Source organism: Lethenteron reissneri, chromosome 50 (assembly GCF_015708825.2).
Source record: "Lethenteron reissneri isolate LAM-NWPU_2019-01 chromosome 50, ASM1570882v1, whole genome shotgun sequence".
In the NCBI taxonomy this organism is placed as follows: Eukaryota; Metazoa; Chordata; class Hyperoartia; order Petromyzontiformes; family Petromyzontidae; genus Lethenteron; species Lethenteron reissneri.
In genome coordinates this window covers 8,109,710-8,133,220 of record NC_083828.1, presented here as the reverse complement: position 1 = coordinate 8,133,220, position 23,511 = coordinate 8,109,710, and the positions used below count along the sequence as shown (strand labels likewise).

Sequence of the window (23,511 nt, the reverse complement as noted above, 5' to 3'; positions counted from 1 at the left end):
ATTAATGTACTTTTTATGTATGTGACATAAACTCGACACATTTGTGAACACCGTGGGGCCTTAAAATGAGATGAATCTATGACAGACGTTTTGGGCAATAGGCCTCCTTCATGAACCATGAATCATGAAAAAGGGCCATTGCCTGAACCGTTGCCTATTGTACGTTTTCTTTTTATGGCCACAGTTTTACTGACGAATGGTGAGTTTTTTTATTAAGTTTGCTAAACGCAGCAGCCCTATGACTAAATATTGCGTTATATATATACATGGACTGTTTGTATGTTGTACGTAAAACTCACCTCTCGTACAAGCATCGTATGCAATTTATATTAGACGCGCATCACTCAGTCCATCGTAACTCCGGGGCTCAATAAAATCAGCACCACCTTGCGGGGAAACAACAACAGGTTGCCCCGTTGGTAGCACGGTTGGCTACGTATGGTGCGAAAGAAGTTCCACATGCGTGCGTCCATCCCTGCAATGGGAACGTTACATTTTCCACCGCTGCCTTAAGGCTTTACAAACGAGCACTCGTGCCTCCCGGTATATGTGTACCATATATACTTCCGTAATAGAATATCCGTCATTTAATAGGATGCGTCATTGAATTTACACGCACATCGTCACGCGTGTATGAATATTACAGTAAGTATGAGCTTTGTATTTATAGTATCGCTAAGCAAATGACGTTTTTAAAGCGGATCCACGTTGGGGCTTGCATTGCTGACGTCCGTCCGAAGGAAAATCCTCCGGCCGCCCCTCGCCTGCTCCTATTGGCTGGCGCTTACGCATTGCGGACCGTCGGTCCTCCCCGGATGGTTGCCGTGGCGACGGGGTTGGTCGCCCAGGCGACGATCATGTGGCTGAGCACGTCGCTGCGTTTTGGCGATTGTCCCGGCATCCCTCCAGACCGCAGCCGCCCCCGCCCCAAGCCAAGCCGTGCACTAACACTGAACCCCACCACTAACACTGAACCCCACCGCTAACACTGAACCCCACCGCTAACACTGAACCCCACCACTAACACTGAACCCCACCACTAACACTGAACCCCACCACTAACACTGAACCTCATCACTAACACTGAACCCCACAGCTAACACTGAACCTCAATACTAACACTGAACCCCACCACTAACACTGAACCCCCCACCACTAACACTGAACCCCACCACTAACACTGAACCCCACCACTAACACTGAACCCCACCACTAACACTGAACCCCACCACTAACACTGAACCCCACCACTAACACTGAACCTCAATACTAACACTGAACCCCACCACTAACACTGAACCCCACCACTAACACTGAACCCCACCACTACACTGAACCCACCACTAACACTGAACCTCACCACTAACACTGAACCCCACCACTAACACTGAACCTCAATACTAACACTGAACCCCACCACTAACACTGAACCCCACCGCTAACACTGAACCCCACAGCTAACACTGAACCTCAACACTAACACTGAACCCAACCACTAACACTGAACCCCACCACTAACACTGAACCCCACCACTAACACTGAACCCCACCACTAACACTGAACCCCACCACTAACACTGAACCCCACCACTAACACTGAACCTCACCACTAACACTGAACCCCACCACTAACACTGAACCCCACACCACTAACACTGAACCCCACCACTAACACTGAACCCCACCACTAACACTGAACCCCACCACTAACACTGAACCCCACCACTAACACTGAACCCCACCTTAGCACTGAACCCCACCACTAACACTGAACCTCACCACTAACACTGAACCCCACCACTAACACTGAACCCCACCACTAACACTGAACCCCACCACTAACACAGAACCCCACCACTAACACTGAACCCCAACACTAACACTGAACCCCACCACTAACACTGAACCCCACCACTAACACTGAACCCACCACTAACACTGAACCCCACACTAACACTGAACCTCATCACTAACACTGAACCCCACCACTAACACTGAACCCCACCACTAACACTGAACCCCACCACTAACACTGAACCCCACCACTAACACTGAACCCCACCACTAACACTGAACCTCATCACTAACACTGAACCCCACCACTAACACTGAACCTCAATACTAACACTGAACCCCACCACTAACACTGAACCCCCACCACTAACACTGAACCCCACCACTAACACTGAACCCCACCACTAACACTGAACCCCACCACTAACACTGAACCCCACCACTAACACTGAACCCCACCGCTAACACTGAACCCCACCACTAACACAGAACACCACCGCTAACACTGAACCCCACCGCTAACACTGAACCCCACCGCTAACACTGAACCCCACCGCTAACACTGAACCCCACCACTAACACTGAACCTCACCACTAACACTGAACCCCACCACTAACACTGAACACCACCACTAACACTGAACCCCACCACTAACACTGAACACCACCACTAACACTGAACCCCACCACTAACACTGAACCCCACCACTAACACTGAACCCCACCACTAACACTGAACCCCACCACTAACACTGAACCCCACCACTAACACTGAACCCCACCACTAACACTGAACCCACCACTAACACTGAACCCCACCACTAACACTGAACCCCACCACTAACACTGAACCCCACCACTAACACTGAACCCCACCACTAACACAGAACACCACCACTAACACTGAACCCCACCACTAACACTGAACCCCACCACTAACACAGAACACCACCACTAACACTGAACCCCACCACTAACACTGAACCCCACCACTAACACTGAACCCCACCACTAACACTGAACCCCACCACTAACACTGAACCCCACCACTAACACTGAACCTCACCACTAACACTGAACCCCACCACTAACACTGAACCCCACCACTAACACTGAACCCCACCACTAACACTGAACCCCACCACTAACACTGAACCCCACCACTAACACTGAACCCCACCACTAACACTGAACCCCACCGCTAACACTGAACCCCACCGCTAACACTGAACCCCACCGCTAACACTGAACCCCACCACTAACACTGAACCCCACCACTAACACTGAACCCCACCACTAACACTGAACCTCACCACTAACACTGAACCCCACCACTAACACTGAACCCCACCACTAACACTGAACCCCACCACTAACACAGAACCCCACCACTAACACAGAACCCCCCACCACTAACACTGAACCCCCCACCACTTACACTGAACCCCCCACCACTAACACTGAACCCCCCTACCACTAACACTGAACCCCACCGCTAACACTGAACCCCACCGCTAGCTAACACTGAACCCCACCACTAACACTGAACCTCGTCACTAACACAGAACCTCGTCACTAACACTGAACCCCACCACTAACACTGAACCTCGCCACTAACACTGAACCCCACCACTAACACTGAACCCCACCGCTAACACTGAACCCCACCGCTAACACTGAACCCCACCGCTAACACTGAACCCTACCACTAACACTGAACCCCACCACTAACACTGAACCCTACCACTAACACTAAACCCTACCACTAACACTGAACCCCACCACTAACACTGAACCCCACCACTAACACTGAACCCCCACCACTAACACTGAACCCCCCACCACTAACACTGAACCCCCCACCACTAACACTGAACCCCCCACCACTAACACTGAACCCCCCACCACTAACACTGAACCCCCCACCACTAACACTGAACCCCCCACCACTAACACTGAACCCCCCACCACTAACACTGAACCCCCCACCACTAACACTGAACCCCACCACTAACACTGAACCCCACCACTAACACTGAACCCCACCACTAACACTGAACCCCACCACTAACACTGAACCCCACCACTAACACTGAACCCCACCACTAACACTGAACCCCACCACTAGCACTGAACCCCACCACTAACACTGAACCCCACCACTAGCACTGAACCCCACCACTAACACTGAACCCCACCACTAACACTGAACCCCACCACTAACACTGAACCCCACCACTAACACTGAACCCCACCACTAGCACTGAACCCCACCACTAACACTGAACCCCACCACTAACACTGAACCCCACCACTAACACTGAACCCCCCACCACTAGCACTGAACCCCACCACTAACACTGAACCCCCACCACTAACACTGAACCCCACCACTAACACTGAACCCCACCACTAACACCGAACCCCACCACTAACACTGAACCCCACCACTAACACTGAACACCACCACTAACACTGAACCCCCCACCACTAACACTGAACCCCCCACCACTAACACTGAACCCCCCACCACTAGCACCGAACCCCACCACTAACACTGAACCCCCCACCACTAACACTGAACCCCACCACTAACACTGAACCCCACCACTAACACTGAACCCCACCACTAACACTGAACCCCACCACTAACACTGAACCCCCCACCACTAACACTGAACCTCACCACTAACACTGAACCCCACCACTAACACTGAACCCCACCACTAACACTGAACCTCACCACTAACACTGAACCCCACCACTAACACTGAACCCCACCACTAACACTGAACCCCACCACTAACACTGAACCTCACCACTAACACTGAACCCCACCACTAACACTGAACCCCACCACTAACACTGAACCCCACCACTAACACTGAACCCCACCACTAACACTGAACCTCACCACTAACACTGAACCCCACCACTAACACTGAACCCCACCACTAACACTGAACCCCACCACTAACACTGAACCCCACCACTAACACTGAACCCCACCACTAACACTGAACCCCACCACTAACACCGAACCCCACCACTAACACTGAACCCCACCACTAACACTGAACCCCACCACTAACACTGAACCCCACCACTAAGCACTGAACCCCACCACTAACACTGAACCCCACCACTAACAATGAACCCCACCACTAACACTGAACCCCCTACCACTAACACTGAACCCCCACCACTACACTGAACCCACCACCACTAACACTGAACACCACACTAACACTGAACCACCCACCACTAACACTGAACCTCACCCTAACACTGAACCCCACCACTAACACTGAACCCCACCACTAACACTGAACCTCACCACTAACACTGAACCCCACCACTAACACTGAACCCCACCACTAACACTGAACCCCACCACTAACACTGAACCTCAACACTAACACTGAACCCCACCACTAACACTGAACCCCACCACTAGCACTGAACCCCACCACTAACACCGAACCCCACCACTAACACTGAACCCCACCACTAACACTGAACCTCAACACTAACACTGAACCCTAGCACTGAACCTCAACACTAACACTGAACCCTAGCACTGAACCCTAGCACTGAACCCCACCACTAACACTGAACCCCACCACTAACACTGAACCCCACCACTAACACTGAACCCCACCACTAACACTGAACCCCACCACTAACACTGAACCCCACCACTAACACTGAACCTCACCACTAACACTCAACCTCAACACTAACACTGAACCCTAGCACTGAACCCCACCACTAACACTGAACCTCACCACTAACACTGAACCTCAACACTAACACTGAACCCCGCCACTAGCACTGAACCCCACCACTAACACTCAACCTCACCACTAACACTGAACCCCGCCACTAACACTGAACCCCACCACTAGCACTGAACCCCACCACTAACACTGAACCCCACCACTAACACTGAACCTCACCACTAACACAGAACCCCACCACTAACACAGAACCCCACCACTAGCACTGAACCCCACCACTAACACTGAACCCCACCACTAACACTGAACCTCACCACTAACACTGAACCCCACCACTAACACTGAACCCCACCACTAACACTGAACCCCACCACTAACACTGAACCCCACCACTAACACTGAACCTCACCACTAACACTGAACCCCACCACTAACACTGAACCCCACCACTAACACTGAACCCCACCACTAACACTGAACCCCACCACTAACACAGAACCCCACCACTAACACTGAACCCCACCACTAACACTGAACCCCACCACTAACACTGAACCTCACCACTAACACTGAACCCCACCACTAACACTGAACCCCACACACTAACACTGAACCCCACCACTAACACTGAACCCCACCACTAACACTGAACCCCCACCACTAACACTGAACCCCACCACTAACACTGAACCCCACCACTAACACTGAACCCCACCACTAACACTGAACCCCCACCACTAACACTGAACCCCCCACCACTAACACTGAACCCCCCACCACTAACACTGAACCCCCCACCACTAACACTGAACCCCACCGCTAACACTGAACCCCACCACTAACACTGAACCTCGTCACTAACACTGAACCCCACCACTAACACTGAACCCCCCACCACTAACACTGAACCCCCCACCACTAACACTGAACCCCCCACCACTAACACTGAACCCCCCACCACTAACACTGAACCCCACCGCTAACACTGAACCCCACCACTAACACTGAACCTCGTCACTAACACTGAACCCCACCACTAACACTGAACCTCGTCACTAACACTGAACCCCACCACTAGCACTGAACCCCACCACTAACACTGAACCCCCCACCACTAACACTGAACCCCCCACCACTAACACTGAACCCCACCACTAACACAGAACCCCACCACTAACACTGAACCCCCCACCACTAACACTGAACCCCACCACTAACACAGAACCCCACCACTAACACTGAACCCCCCACCACTAACACTGAACCCCCCACCACTAACACTGAACCCCACCGCTAACACTGAACCCCCCACCACTAACACTGAACCCCACCACTAACACAGAACCCCACCACTAACACTGAACCCCCCACCACTAACACTGAACCCCACCACTAACACAGAACCCCACCACTAACACTGAACCCCCCACCACTAACACTGAACCCCCCACCACTAACACTGAGCCCCCCACCACTAACACTGAACCCCCCACCACTAACACTGAACCCCCCACCACTAACACTGAACCCCACCGCTAACACTGAACCCCACCACTAACACTGAACCTCGTCACTAACACTGAACCCCACCACTAACACTGAACCTCGTCACTAACACTGAACCCCACCACTAACACTGAACCTCGTCACTAACACTGAACCCCACCACTAACACTGAACCCCCCACCACTAACACTGAACCCCACCACTAACACTGAACCCCACCACTAACACTGAACCCCCCACCACTAACACTGAACCCCACCACTAACACTGAACCCCACCACTAACACTGAACCCCACCACTAACACTGAACCTCAACACTAACACTGAACCCCACCACTAACACTGAACCCCCCACCACTAACACTGAACCCCACCACTAACACTGAACCTCACCACTAACACTGAACCCCACCACTAACACTGAACCCCACCACTAACACTGAACCCCACCACTAACACAGAACCCCACCACTAACACTGAACCCCACCACTAACACAGAACCCCACCACTAACACTGAACCCCACCACTAGCACTGAACCCCACCTAACACTGAACCCCCCACCACTAACACTGAACCCCACCACTAACACTGAACCCCACCACTAACACTGAACCCAGCCACCTATACCACCTGGGGACCCACAGCGGAAAAATGTGAAATACCTCGCCTGGTTTACAGGTGGTGGGTTCGATCCCGACCATGATGCCGGTTTATCTGGAGTTTGCATGTTCTCTTTCTGTGGTCACGTGACATTTTTTCTCTCTCTCTCTGTGGTCACGTGACATTTTTTCTCTCTCTCTCTGTGGTCGCGTGACATTTTTTTTACCGGTCCTCCGATTTTTTCCCCTCGACATTTTAGAATCAACGTGCGTTTAGAGTAATTTTGCTGCAGTACATTTCCACTTGATAAGTCCCTTCGTTGAGCTCTCATTTGTGGCCAGGTAGCTTCTGAACAAAAGAGCTATACAGCTCCGTAAGCCTTACCTGGTAAAATAAAAAAAACATTTGTTTTTTAGCCCAGTACCCATTACAAACACAGAACCCAGGCACGGTGAAATGCAACATCTATTGTGAGCTTATGAATCGATGTTCACCGGAGCCTTTTCACATTTGTGTTGAGACACAAGATACCAGCCACCATTATTAACCCAGCCTAATCCCCTCCCCAAATCCATCCACTCTCTCGCTCACCTTAATTCTAACCCGATCACTTGCAACCAACCCAGCCATCTACGCCGCCACCCTGCCACCTACCGACCCACCCACCCTATCGCCTACCCATGGAACCATTCTCCCTCCCCTCCAACTCTCCCAGCCACAACCTGAATCGATAAGGCTGCCAACCTAGCTCTAGTCAGCCAGCCATCGAGTTAGCCGCCTACTCGCTCACCCTCGCCCACCCGCTCCCTCCCCCTACCGCCCCGCATCGCACGCTCTCCTTGAGCCCCCCACCCCTGCCCTCCACCCTTACCGCCCCCCACGTTACAAGTGCGCTGCCTGCAGCTTAAAAAGGACGTCACAGCTGTTCCGCTCACCCGCTTGGCCGGATAGATAGTGCCGTGTCTCAGCCCGAGTGCCATTCATAGAAGCTCGCGGAAGACTCGCCGCTCCTGCTGCTGCTGCTGCGTCTCTCCCTTCGCAGGTTTGTCATTCTCAGCGCTGGCGTTTCCTGCCGTTGTGTTTGCACGCGTGGGCGCGAGTGTAGCGGATACGACGGTGGTGGTGCATACGTTGCATATGGATCCAATTTATAATACGTGCCCTGCGAGGCTATACGTGTAAAATGTTGCATACGCAAATGCGCATGTAGAAATATTCGTCCACGGGTACAAATACAGGGTCGTCTGTCATCGTCACCGTCTTATTGAATTCACGCGCACGCATACAGAAATGTGCGTGCAATAGATGCAAAGCAGTATTCGGATGTGTGTGAATATAACGTTCGTATGCATGCGAATACTTGTGTGTGTGTGTGTCTTGTATTACACCTACCTACTGCGGACTTTCTACCGCGGTAATCTTACGCAATGATAAATGGGTTATTTAATACATTATTAACGCATGTCTTTTGTCGCTAGATATTTGTTTAAGACTCTTTGCAAACCGAACATTTTTTAAGGAAGTCTTGTCGGCTGAAATGTTGATAATTCTTTCAACCGAATACATTTATTTTTTAAAATCCTGCTTATTTATTTTGTGTGCGTATGCGATCCGGCCAGGTGTCTCGGCGGCTCAACAGTCACACGGTTGTGAGTTTAAATCGTGGTTGGGGAGGTATGGACAAAGCCCATCATTCTGCCCTTCGGGGTCAATAAATTAAGTACCACGTTGTGGATAGACTTTCCCCCATCATAGGAATGTGGAATGTGCACTCCTGTTCTCAGGGTTGTAAACTGGAGATGAGCACCAATGCCTCAATTGAGCAGAAAATCACTTCCACTTAATTATAACATGCGTGCTATGTGTACCCCTTGCATGTGTATTCATATATCGTAATGTATCTATATGCATATAACGTACATATCTACATGATTGAGTCCTGTATATGTATGGTCAAATGACTGTTCAAGTTTTAAGTATATAGATGAGAGGACGACCAATGCGGAGATGACGCGATGAGATGGGCTCAAGTGCAGGAGCGAGAGATGGAGTGTGAACGTGGTGAGAGCGATGGTTTCCGCAGTAGCATGGCTTCCATCCAGCAGTGTATAGATAACAGCTGGAACGATGGGTCAGCATTTTCGGTCATCTTAAAAAAAGCACCCTTCGCCAACCCGAATCGACGAGCGTGGTGAAGTATGGTCATATTACCCCCCCCCCTCTCACCAACGTCTGATACGGCATGGGGAGACTTTCAACAAGCAGTGGATTGGCAACATTTCCTGATTGAGTGGCTAAATTATTCCAGATGGCCGAGTCATTTTGTATGTAGGCTGCGTATAGGGTTCCATCTTTGTGTGGATGCTCTGGGCATAATTTGCCCTTTGCCTTGAAGGTTTTTTTGAAGCGAGCATTAGATTGCACGCCTCGTTAATTAAAGGTCTATACAATTTAAAAGAGAAGCGCCTGCCTTCATAATATATACAGTATGCGCATTTAGCCTGCGTTCAAGATGAATATCAAGGCCTCATTTTGCCGAGGGTTGATGTACATACGTATCGGAGAGAAATATTTAGGTAAAATGATTTGGTTTAGAAGGACAGATTCCTAATGTAGCATTGGCTCTAGGAATCTATCACGTTTTGAAGCAAATGCACCTGCGTATAACCAGACCGATATTAATACTGTCGATCCACGGCAATGTGGCAGCTGAATTGGGCTTCGCGCAAATACAAACATTGCCAATGCACTGCTCAAGACCTGCGCTGTCTGCAGTGTTGCCAATCGGCATTATCAGCCTTGTTCTACCCACTGCTGGATGAAGGGCCTGCCCTCCGGCATCGCGATGCAGCAATCCGCCGAGCCCTCCCGCACGACGCGTCCGTTACTCCGACCGCCAGGGCCACGTGGTGTCCCTTTGGCGTAACGTGCGATGGCTGCGTCTCGCGAATGCTCTCTCCGATCCGAAGGGGTTTCTTCTTTTTCTGTCTTTTTGGTGCAATCTTTGCGCCTCCACCTTCTCCGTGCTGTTGGTGGGCGCCCCCCCCCCTCCGGCTTTTGTTCCACTTTAATTGCGGGATGTTTATTTATGGGTCCCTACATCAAGAGCCGGAAATATGACACAATTTTACATCAACCAGTTGATGTAGGCATGCTGTATTGTGTAGGCACATTGCACGCCGCGTGTTGATAATCACTCTGTAATCCCCCCCCGCCCGCCTCCATGCTTCAGAATAATATGGAGCCGTCTCTACGCTCCCTGCTCCGTAGAATAACACGCAGTAGCCTCCACGCTTCGGGCTCCATAGAAAAAACATGGAGCGTCCTTACAGCTTGCCCCACGTGTTGTGACGGGGGCCATGGTCATGACGTCACTGCAGGACACTGTAATGGTGCGCCCTGAAGGTCATATGACCTAAATTTCGATTTAAATCTTTCGTGACTGCAGGGATTCATCTTCTTGGTTCTTTCGGTAAAGTCACGCTGTCTTTCCGACAGACCTATTCTTCACCTGAGGACGGCTGCTTGCGTTGTGGCCGAAACGTCGTGAGAATTGTATTTTATTATGTTTTATTTTTATTATTTTATTATTTCCCTTCTATGTGACTTTACCGAAAGAACCAAGAAGGTCATATGACCGTGACATTACATTATTATTTTCCTTTATTACTTTTGTAATTAAATGATACTGTGTCTAGGCGCAAGCCTCACTCGGTCTCAAGCTTGTCCCTTTCTGTCGGAGGGCGTTGCCACACAGGGACATTTGGCCAATTTCCATTATTAATGAGAGATAGGGAACTGGAGATACGTGGAGTAGACCAACCATGTGCATACGACACGGCGGGGGGGGGGGTCAAAGCTCCACACAGGTGAATTCGATTACCGCTTTTGCTGTACCCGCCATCTCCTATCCCACTTCCCAGCCCAAGCCTGCAGCATCTTGCTATCTTACGCAGTCTTCAATCCCAAGTGTGAACCAGGCTCAACTCCCTGCTCTTGGCTTCTGCGATCCGAACGTCTTGTTGGATCTCGGAATGCACAGGCCCTTTGTCAATCCACTGCTGGATGAAGCCCTATCCACGCCCTGTCATGTGTGGATCTTGTTTTATACATATTTCATCACATTGGGTTGTGCGGGTTGGTGAAGAGGGGAGGTGGTGGGTGAGTGGGTCTGGCTCCATTACTCGCCACCGATATTGGCTTTGGCCAGGACTCGAACTCGTGTAGTCGCGTTTACAGTGGAGTGCGCCACCGCTAAGCCCCCCCCCCCCCCCCCCCCTAGGAATATTTGGTTTGGTCTTAATTCCAGCACGACAGCTGAGAGAACATTCTAAATGAACCGGCGTTGCACACACCGTTTATTTATTGATATGATTGACTGCGGCGAGACGCTCCTTCGTGCTGCCTGGGGCCCGTCGCCGTTCTTTACGCTGCATTACCTGTGGTAGACGTTGCCTTGACGTACGCGGGCAATGTTTTAGATTCGACACTTTATATACACACACACGTGACCCATGACTTGCGCATTTTCTACGCGTGTCGCTCGACGCCGCAGACACCTGTGCAAAAAAACGAGACGTCCCATCTCGACGGGGGGGGAGAGGGGAGTAGGGATTAGCCGCTTGAAATATTTTAATTACAACAATTTTCTTCTAGTTTTCCTTTCGTTGTCCGCCAAGTCGGTGTGAAGGGACCGGGCGGCGATGCTGGGTTTGTGCGGCAATGCAGCGGGAATCTGGGTCGGAGCCGATGACGCCGACGCTAGGCATTGAATGCCGCCCCCCTTTGGCCAAGGTCGTTTGAATTTCAGACGCTGCGTCACAGATCGGCGTTACGCACTCCTCCTTTTTTAAGCGGTGCGCGGTCATTTGTATTTTCTTGGTTTTGTGGAAATCTTGGAGCTATTCAAGTGTCAAAAGTTTTTAAATTTATTTTTAACCGATACGTGAACTTAAGAGATGAGGGCAGTCCTCATTTGCAAGATTTAGTGAGTCGGTGAATGCGTGAGTGGATGGATGGGTGAGTTGATGGGTGGTCGAATGGATGAGTGAGGTTAGCTCAAGTTTCAAGCTTCAAGTTTATTTTTTAGTTTTTAACCGTACGTGAGAACTCAAGAGACCACGATGAGTCTCACTTGGGTTGCCCAACTACGAGACAAAATCCATAACAATGAAGTCAATGGAGATCCCCATGCCGTATCGGGAAGTGGTCCGCAAGCATTGGATCTATAATGGCTGATGATGATGAAGATGGAACCGAAGTAGCATTGTTGTTGTAGAGTTACACCCCAAGTGTGTTGAACAAAAACGGCACTCGGGAACACTGTTAAAGACTTATTAAAGGCGCGCACGCACAGCGTTGCGTGAGTGACGCATGCAATATCCTTCGTTGTTAACGAGGCCGATTGCGTCGCCCCCGTTGAGAAGCGGTGGCGTGCGCCACCCGATCTACCCTGCGAAATTCTCACGTTACACTCCTTTGCCCGCAAGCTCGCTCGCGTGATTACATCGAAAATTAATCTCCGCTCGACTCAAGGGCCTCTATTCAAAGCCGGCCAAACCCCACACCCTCCCCGCCCCCCGCATGGAGTGCACAATGCCCAGGGTTTAATTTCGGCCACGTCTGTCCTCACCCGGCTCACCACATCAAGTATGTTTCTCGCTGTGGCTACAAGTCGTGCGCCACCTGCTCCAGTCTTATACCAGCGAGCCTCATTGCTCTGAGCTTGCGCGTTTTCGGGCTCGCCGTCTGCCCCGGTTAACACCGCGGGGGTGCGTTAAGGTAATTACATGCCCCCTCCCTTCTCCGTCAAAGTGGACGTTGGTCGTCCCCCGTGACGTCGTTTTGAAAGAGGTGGGCCACGCGCCCGCCGGCGTTGCAATCGAAATTTGGCCACGGTGGAAAATTACGCGCGAGGTGGCCTGATTTTTTATTTTTTAATGCGGAGACGCATGGCAACGTCGCCTTCCCCTACGACTGTGAAAACTTAGCAGGACCCTCCACGATTCTCCTGGGTGAACGAGCATAGCTACGGTAATAAGAATGGCATAAATACCGAAATGTACCGGCGATTGATTTGTTGATGCGCCCCGTTTTCATTTTTTTGCTTTTGCAGAAGTCTGCAGCGGACGTTGAATCTCGGCGAAAATCACAGCAAAGCTCCCCCACACACCCTTGAGCAGACATGGCAAGCCACGACCCCGGAAGCGCCTTCGTGCAGACGCAGCAGCTGTCGGCATCGCGCGCCGACACATTCCTGGAGCACATGTGCCTCCTGGACATCGACTCGGAGCCCATCACGGCGCGCAACACCGGCATCATCTGCACCATCGGTGAGCTGCGCGACAAAGCCGGCGACCTGGGTTCGATTCCCGTTAACGGCCAACACCGATTATTTGAACCTGTCCTGGGCCTCCCCTAGGTGGACTCGGTCTCAAATGAGTACTTGGTGCGGTGTGTAAACATTGCCACGGAGGAGACGGAGGCGGCCGGGTGTGGTGCTGGCCACCCCCCACCCCCTAGTGTGCCGTGCCAGCCTTCATAGCTGCTACTCACGAACAGCATTTGCCCCAACAGTTTGTTAAAGCTACACGGGGGATCTTTGTCTTTGTTTCCTCTTTGGTTCGTCTTTGCTGCTCAATACGGAATCTCCGTGTGTGTTCCCTTGCGCCCCTCCCCTCTTCCCTCCTTCACCCCGCCATGTCACAGGGCCTGCGTCGCGCTCGTTGGACACCCTGAAGGAGATGATCAAGTCGGGCATGAACATCGCTCGCATGAACTTCTCCCACGGCAGCCACGAGGTTTGCGGCGCACCGTGCTGTGTGCGGAACTGCATTCCGCGTGCGTTTCTGTGTGGTGCTGCGTGCGGCTTTTATTGTTGTGCCGCGTGCGGCTTTTGTTGCGCGAGCGTTACACTCCGCGTGCCGCCACTGCGGCGTTGTCGTTGCCGCGTGTCGTGATCCTTCTGCTGCCGCTTGCGTCCGTTGCCGTGATGTAATCGAGCGTTGCACCGCGAACGTTTTATTTTGTCGTGCTTCGTACGTGGTTGTTGTTGTGTGTATTGCGAGCGCTGCGCTGTGCCGCGCGTGTGTTTCTCCCTCAGTACCACTCTGACACCATCAAGAACGTGCGCGAGGCCACGGAGAGTTTCGCCGGGAACCCCATCTACTACCGCCCTGTGGGGGTCGCCCTCGACACCAAGGGGCCCGAGATCCGCACCGGCCTCATCAAGGGGGTACGCCTCCACCCACGGACCCCCACACCCAGGGGATGCAGCAGCAGCAGCAACATGGCCCTTAGTCCACGCATCAAGGGAGTACACCACCACCACGATAATTTTAATTTGGATAACCTTTCAGCTATGAGAATTCAAATGCTCAGCTTTGTTGTGCGAAGACGATTCGTCCTCTCCCTGTGGCAAGGTGGGTGGGGAAGTGCTGCCCTCTTGTGGCGAGGAGGAGAGAAACCCGTGATGACATCTCCTTCCACGCTGCGCTCTGCGAGCTCCGAACGGACACTTAAATTGGGGGAAAAGCCAACCCGTGTCAACATCGAGCCCCCTGAATGATAGTTCGCAGGCCAGAGCTGCTGCGCACGCTTTGCGCTACACGCAGGGTCTGCTGCCGCTGGGTGTCCCCTTGGTTACGCCGCAACAGGGCGAGGGAAATGAAGACTCATGCTGGTTCCCTCGATGAGTTCTCACGCGGTTCACATGAAACACACTTGAACATTTGGAACTTAGCCTTAAAACTTGGGAAGAAACATTTTAAAAAGTAAACGAAATGAGTGGGCGAGTGGCTAAGTAAATTGTATCGTAAATTAATGAGTGAATGATTTAAATGAATGAATGCATTAATAAGCGATTGAGTAAATACATGAAATGGTTGTTTTGAAATTCACAAATGCTGTGAGTGGATCAATAAACGAGCGACTGGGTGACTGAACGAACGAACGCACGGCCGGACTAATGAGCGAGCGGTGGTGGTGGCGGCGGCGCAGAGCGGCACGGCGGAGGTGGAGCTGAAGAAGGGCGCGGAGCTGAAGGTGACGCTGGACGACGCCTACCAGGACGCGTGCGACGAGACCATGGTGTGGCTCGACTACAAGAACATCACCAAGGTCGTGACGCCCGGCAGCAAGATCTTCGTGGATGACGGCCTCATCTCCCTGCTCGTCAAGGAGATCGGTAAAGGAAGGGAGAGAGAGCGCGCGAGCGCGGACTTTCTCGCCAGTGGCTTGGACATCGGGTAGCGTGGGGGGCGGTGATTGGGGGGGGGGGAGGCGATGATGGGCGGGTCGCGTCGAGAGACGGTACGCGTGGCGGCTGTGTGTCGCTAGCTCGGTGGCGTGAACAGAGAGATGGGTTGATTTAACACGTAGTAGATTTTCGCGACCAATGGTATTCACAATAAGGGGGATTTTGGGTTGGATCACGTAAATATAAATGTGTCGTTGACCCATCACGGTCAATGAATAATGTTTGTCACGGAAACCAAACGTGCCAATTAGTTACTACAGTACTTCAGCACACCCAGTGTTTGGGAGAGTAAACCCACAACATTTACAATCCGAGTACCATGATGTTTAGCTGGTGATTACAACCAACAATGCTTCATCGGGCAATGTATTTTTTTTTCTCTCCCATAATTGGGAAACAAGTCTTCCCGTTTTCGGTCTTAAACAGAGTAAAGATTATGTCATCGCTGTGAGCCTTCGTGTTAAACTGGTAAATGGGGGGGGTTTGTCAACGTGTCAATGACGCACGGGGGGGGTCAATGTACGGCAACAACCCCTCTCCGCGAAGATCTGTGGGGGGGGGGGGCAGTTTTGCTGCAGCTCATAGCAACGAAAGGGCTTTGACCTCGGGCAAATTAAACGCGATTGAACGGAGCGGGTGAAGTTCGCGAAGAGACGTGGTACCGTCGCTGGGCAAGACCAACGGCGGAGTGGCAATCTGCGACGTAGGGTCGACCGCGGAGATGGAGCGTTGAAATGGGCTCGTGCGCGAGTGCTTAGGTGTGATCGTTGCATCACAGGGCTATTATGACCTGTCTACAGACTTGGAGGCCTTCACCCAGCAGTGGATTGATTTATGACGCAGGTATAGCAGATAAATAAATAAAATTATCATCAGCACCTTATTAAACCGCTGCTGGATCAAGGCCTGTCTATTTCATTCATAGTGGCTGTTAAATCGTGGTTCATACATTTGTTAGTTTTACCATTTGTGTAACCAGACCAGGATGAATTTAATTAGCAAACTTGTGTGACCTGGGTCACCAGAACGACAAAAGCAACAACACAAAATAGCAAGGGCAACATCCCAAGCAAATAGAAACTGGAGCAAAAAACAACAAAAATAGGAACCGGAGCGTGGTCGAAATTGATGATGAAACACCGTCGCAGCTGTGCTCACCGCCACTATCAGTCACCCATCGCCCTGCCCTCTCCGCCCTCTCCCAGGCGACGACTACGTCATCACGGAGGTAGAGAACGGGGGGATCCTGGGCAGCCGCAAGGGCGTGAACCTGCCCGGCGCCGCTGTGGACCTCCCCGCCGTCTCCGCCAAGGACGTGCAGGACCTGCAGTTCGGCGTGGACCAGGGCGTGGACATGGTGTTCGCGTCGTTCATCCGCAAGGCCGCCGACGTCGAGGAGGTTGGTCTGCCGGCGCCGTGTCGGCACCGTGTCGGCACCGCCTGCCCGCCTGCCCGCCTGCCCGACACGGACTTTTGCACTTATCTCTATATATATAAAAGGAAAATTTGTGATTATGTGTGTCTGTTCAAAATGTTTAGCGTTTGTCCCGACATGCAACAAACTTCAAATTTGCCATGTGGATACTTTCCAGACTGTACACCATGCAAAAATTATAAAAATAGACTTTGGTATTTTGGGGGGGGAGGGGCGCAATAATGCATACATTTTGCACGGCAAGTGAGCTGTGACGTAAAATATGTCACGTGACCCGCGCATGTGGAAGCGTAACGCATTGTAGTGTAGCGGTTAGCGCGCTGCGCTACGAACCCGGTGACCTGAGTTTGATTCCCGCTCACGGCCACCACCGGTGACGATTATTTCAACCGGTCCTGGGCCTCCCCTAGGTCGACTCGGCCTCAAACGAGTAACTGGTGTGGTGTGTGAACATCGCCACTGGGGAGACAAAGGCGGCCGGGCGTCGTGAATCCAAGTCCCTGGCGAAGCCGGGTAGTAAAGCTAGTTAAACTATAAACTAAGCTTTTTATTTTACCAGGTAAAACCCATCTGAGCAATGTAGCTCTTTTTTCAGAAGCGACCTGGTTATCGCAAACGATAGCTCAACCAAGCGGTGGCTTATCTCTCCATGTGGAAATTTAGAGCAGCAGCAAAATACTCTTAATCACGCATGTTGTGGACTATAAATGTGGAGGGGAAAAAAAACCGGAGGACTCGGAGGAAAATGCACACGACCACGGGGAGAGACATGCAAACTCCAAATATACAGCAGGCGTCAGGGTCGGGATCAAACCCACAACCTGCATGCCAGGTGAGGGGGTTAACACCTCTTCACCACAGCGCCTCTTAAATTTGGTGTGGTGGCTAAGCGCAGTCTCGCACTCGGCTAGACCTGGCACTCGCTTCTTACCTTGGCGTCGAAAAACCGACGCCGACCGTCAATCGCCAGTGGCCACTCTTAACCCTGACGCTGGACGTGACACCCGTCGTGCCTAGCCCTCGCGATTGGTCTAACGCCGACCCTGGCACTACTGGGACCACAGGCCTGACGCTCGCCCTCGCTCGTACTAATCGCGGCGACGTCCGACCTTGTCGCCTAGGTGCGAGCCGTGCTGGGGGAGAAGGGGAAGAACATCAAGATCATCAGCAAGATTGAAAACCACGAGGGCGTGCGCAGGTGTGTGCCGTTTACCGAATCGCGGTCGTGTTTACGATCGTGTGCATGTACAGCCCTCTGGGGCGTTCCCCTTCTGGGTGTGTGTATGTATGTACGTTGGACTTCTTTCGCACCCCGACGAAGCCAACCGTGCTAATCGGAGGTGCGGATGAGCGCCTCTGCCCCCGCGTTGTGCGGGATGATTGACCATAACTTTCCTACGATGAGGGAAACCGAGTTTATTGTTCACGGTTCGGTGGCCGAAAGTGGAATTCGATCCGCGAACCTCAGCCAGCGGCTCGGCGTGCCTGACGTGGTCGTTCTGAAACCCGAAGTAAACCTCCCCCTGGGCTCGTTTCAGGTTTGAGGAGATCCTGGAAGCGAGCGACGGGATCATGGTGGCTCGCGGGGACCTGGGAATCGAGATTCCCGGGGAGAAGGTGTTCATCGCGCAGAAGATGATGATCGGACGCTGCAACCGTGCGGGCAAGCCGGTCATCTGTGCCACGCAGGTGAGGGCCACGGGAGTGGAGGGGCCACGGGGGTGGCACACAGCGCGATGAACCCGACGGACCCGACTTCGCTTCCCGCTCACAGGGCCGGTGCCAGTGGCGATTATCCGAACTGGTCCTGGGCCCAGGCCAGGCAGCAGAGGTCGGAAACGGGTTTTGATTCCTTACCCGTACCCATACCCGGCCGCACCAGGGTCGCAAACGGGTACCCGGCCGTACCCGTACCCTACCCGTACCCTACCCGTACCCGGCCGGGTACGGGTAGGGTACGGGTATCGGGTACTTGATTGCGACCTCTGGGATGAAGCCATGTTGCAGGTGCGGGTGGGTTGATTCTAGGAACGAACTTGAATTGTGAGAAGAGACAAGACGTTGGGAAATGAGTGACAAACGGTTACTCGCCAGTGACTCGTGGTCTACCTGTACCCGTACCCGACCGGGTACGGGTAGCCGGGTATCGAGTAGGGTACGGGTATCGGGTACCCGGTTGCGGCCTCTGCAAAAAGATCCTTCTCGCTCTGGTTTGCGTCTCTCGAGTTACGAGCAGCCACTTGATGGATTTGGCTGCGATGTTTGCTGCAGATGCTGGAGAGCATGATCAAGAAGCCTCGGCCTACGCGCGCGGAGAGCAGCGACGTGGCCAACGCTGTGCTGGACGGCGCCGACTGCATCATGCTGAGCGGGGAGACGGCCAAGGGAGACTACCCCCTGGAGGCCGTGCGCATGCAGCACGCGGTGAGTGAGTGAGTGTGGGTGTTGGAACGGTAGGGGGCACAGGTGGTGCATTGGGCCAGTCGTCTCGGTCAGTCAACCTATGGCACTTGGGTCTGTCCCGTGACTTCCTGCCAGCGGGCATTCGACACTTCACTTGGCCTTAACGTGCACAGAGCCTGGCACAAGCGCTCTGGTGATGTCACCGCCACTTAGTAGCGAATGGCGGTTTATTGTTGATGTTGGTAGCGGTAGTCTCGTGGTCAGCGCACTGCGCTATGATGCCTGGCGGACCCAAGATCTAATTCTGCTCACGGCCAACACCAGTGACGATTCTCTTAACTGGTCCTGGGCCTCCCCTAGGTCGACTCGGCCGCAAATGAGTACCTGGTGTGGCGTGTAAACATCGCCACTCGGGAGACGAAGGCGGCCTGGCGCGGTGTTGGCCACCCACCACCTCGTGTGCCATACCGGCCTTCCATAGGTGCTCGCTAACAGGACTTACCCCACCAATCTGGTGTTGCTGTAGATTGCCCGGGAGGCAGAGGCGGCGATGTACCACCGCCAGCTGTTTGAGGAGCTGCGGCGGCTGTCGGGCATCACCAGCGACCCCACCGAGACCACCGCCATCGGCACCGTCGAGGCCTCCTTCAAGTGCTCCGCTGGCGCCATCATCGTGCTCACCAAGTCCGGACGGTGAGTGGTGGTGGTGGTGGTGCTGGTGCCGGTGATGATTGTGACGGAGGCGGTGGTGGGACGGCGTTGATGATAGCGACAACGGCGGAGGTCGTGCTGGTTGTAGTTGTGCTGCTAGTCGTAGTGGCACTAGTGTGGTGGTGCTGGTAGTGGTGGTGCTGCTGGTGGTTGATGCGGTCGTGGTTGTGCTGGTTATGGAATTCGTGACAATGCTAGTAATAGCGCCATGGCATTTTATCTCTCCTTCCGGCTCCCCGGTAAACTAACGTGTGGAGTGTGGCACACGCCTGGTTAAACACGGTCCGTGGCGAGGTACGGGGGACATGGTGTGTATCGTGACGGTGTGGGCCGCCCTCCCTCCGGCTGAGACGATCGATCCGTTGTGGCGCGTGCAGCTCGGCTCACCTGCTGTCCAAGTACCGCCCGCGCGCGCCCATCATCGCGGTGACGCGCTGCGGCCAGACCGCGCGCCAGGCGCACCTCTACCGCGGCATCTTCCCCGTGCTGTGCCGCGAGCCGGTCAACGACGTGTGGGCCGAGGACGTGGACCTGCGCGTCAACCTCGCCATGGAAGTCGGTGAGGCTCGCCTCGGCACTCGGGCTTAGCGGGCTGGTTACGAAGTCACCCGACTCCCTCCCTTCTCCACCTCCTCTCCCTCCTCTCCCTCCTCTCCCTCTTCTTGCACTCCCCGTCTACGGTGAATCGACGGGACTGTCGCGTTTCTCCCCGCGAGTTGGTGTTGACGGCTTTGTCTCCGTTGTTTTCGTCGGCAGGCAAGTGCCGCGGCTTCTTCAAGCAGGACGACGTGGTGATCGTCGTGACGGGCTGGCGCCCGGGCTCCGGCTACACGAACATGATGCGCGTCATCAAGGTCACATAGAGCGGGCGGCCAAGCGAGCGCGACAGAGGGCGGCAGGCGAGCGAGGGGGCGCCAAGGAGAGCTGGGGGGTAGAAAATGACGACGCATGCTAAACCGGGGACCAAGTACACTCCAGGGCCGGTTGGCAAAATGACTACGTGGATGGTTTTTCCTGTGTGTTTTTGTCTGGATTTTTTTTTCGGTTTAATGTTTTGTTATTTTCGAGTCCTTTGATATTTTTCGTTCCATCAGAGTGCTTTCATCGGGTGCCGAACGGGACTGTCCAATAATTTCATTGCTCAGCTTTATCGTTTTATCAGAGCACTTACCAGTCAGTGCTTTGAGATCTTGGTCACGTTTCTGTAATTTCCCAAAACAAAGAACCACAACCAACCAATGTGTGCTCGCTGTGAGCAGCCAAAAGTAATAGACAATCGACGCCGACTCTAATGCCGACAAGCAGGTGTGAGAATATTAATTCTGTACCGCGTAGCATGAACTGGCAAAATCTGTCGGACGTGAGACACACACGTGTAAGTACCTTACTAATTACGTCCGCATGTTTCGAACGGAACTTGCGCGCACGCAAAATAGTAACACGATATTTCCTCTGGTAAATGTTTAGGCTAGGTGCTTTACAACGATGGCAAAATGTAAAAAACCTGGCCTACTGAATACTCGTAGCCTATGACCAAATCGGCCGGAATGCGCCCGAGTCCTGGTCGACCAAGCCGGGTAGAAGCCCGGGTTGCGTTTTGCACGGTTGACCATCGTGCAACAGGGGTCTTTGGCCAACAGATGGCAGTACACCAACATCCCCGTTATTCTTTCCCCAACCCGAACCATCGGTGGTCGGATCACGGGCAAGGGACCTTCGCGACCCGCGCGGCATCCGGAGGTGCTCGTCCAGCAGTGGATCGGCAAACGGGCTGCGCGAGCGTTCACAGACGCGGACATTCGTAGGCGGGACAGGGACGGTGGGTTGATGGAAAAATTCACGATTTGCCGTGGGGCCACGCGCGTGTTTGCGAGTGTCGCTCCCGATGGTAGCACTCTGAGTGCGGAAGGCCGTGCTGTTCTCGGCAGACATAACCAGGAAGAGGAGGTCTTGTCTCCTCGATGTTCAAGACAAACGTTTGACTTCAGATGAGTCCCACGCAGCGGCTCTGTCGCTGCCGCCGCCGCTACCGCTTTGCGTGCGTGTTCGTGTGTGCGTGCGTATATATATATCCATGTGTGGCCCTTGCAAACGTTAATCTACTGTATCGCGCAAGCACTTAGGCCGGTGTTGGCCACGATATTTTTCTCTCTCTTGTGAATCCTGGGAACGGCAAAGTTATGAGAAGTACTTTAATGTGTGCACAGCTTGAAATAAAAATGTAAAATGTGAGCTCATTCCAAACACGGCGAGCGCTGCTTTGTGGCTTAAGTTTTTTTTTCCGACCACGTACAACCACAGGACGGCAATATAAGCAGGTGATTGTTCTCCTGCATAATAGACGTGCTTTTTAAATTTGCCTTCGTGAACCAAGAATCCATATATTTTCTGCCACCAATATAAATGCGTAATAGTATAAAAGTATAGACTCACTTCCCAGCAAAAACCAAGACGCATCTCCCAAAGAAAAACGCGTTCTCCTTCGGGCCATCGTCACTGTCAATGTTGTCGTCTCGCCTTTTATTCATGGTGGTGGTGCCAGCACCTGCGCCCCGTGTAGTTGAGACAAACGTTGCCACACAGGCAGTTAACCCCGCGGTGGTTAACCCCGCGGCGGTTAACCTCCACTCCGGTTAACTCCGGGGCGGTCGGCCACATCTCGTTATCCCAGCGCTGCAACGGTGGCGGGCTTACGTAACGGATGACATGTAAAAAACTTGGCTGTAACTAGGGATTTTGGAAGAAAAAGCCACATTGTGCTTTTTGTCTTAGTTATACACTTGAAGATTGTGTGTGTACGGTGGTGGTGGTTGGTGGTGGCGGCGGCTGTGGGCTGTGTGTGTGTGTGTTTGCTGTGCTGCTGCAGTGTATTTATTCTCTCTTCCCAAGTTCCTCCGCTCACTTCCCCGCACCTGAGTTCACCTCCCCTTCGTCTCCCCCCCCCTTCAACCCTTCCTCCCTTCCTTCCCTTTGCTTCATCTGCACTGTGCGCTGCCGACGTGCCCGGGCTTGTCTTGTCTTGTAAAAGGGAAAATAAAATATCCATGTGAGCATGCGTGCA

General features: G+C 52.8%; 1 protein-coding gene across 3 annotated transcripts in view; it reads left to right on the top strand.

The window, feature by feature from the left end:
- LOC133355248 (pyruvate kinase PKM-like) overlaps positions 1–23,511 on the top strand; it is a 48,662-nt gene extending 25,151 nt beyond the window's left edge. For 2 of the 3 annotated variants that reach the window (XM_061572628.1, XM_061572631.1), the window contains exons 2-12: positions 13,760–13,976; positions 14,353–14,444; positions 14,747–14,878; positions 15,643–15,829; positions 17,107–17,300; positions 18,458–18,534; positions 18,875–19,025; positions 19,608–19,760; positions 20,266–20,432; positions 20,828–21,009; positions 21,207–23,511. In XM_061572628.1, the coding sequence (XP_061428612.1) occupies positions 13,829–13,976; positions 14,353–14,444; positions 14,747–14,878; positions 15,643–15,829; positions 17,107–17,300; positions 18,458–18,534; positions 18,875–19,025; positions 19,608–19,760; positions 20,266–20,432; positions 20,828–21,009; positions 21,207–21,313 (1,590 nt within the window). In that variant the 5' untranslated portion in view covers positions 13,760–13,828 and the 3' untranslated portion in view covers positions 21,314–23,511. Of the gene's footprint in view, positions 1–8,549; positions 8,687–13,759; positions 13,977–14,352; positions 14,445–14,746; positions 14,879–15,642; positions 15,830–17,106; positions 17,301–18,457; positions 18,535–18,874; positions 19,026–19,607; positions 19,761–20,265; positions 20,433–20,827; positions 21,010–21,206 lie in introns of those variants that run through there. The other variant, XM_061572629.1, reaches the window with a different exon arrangement.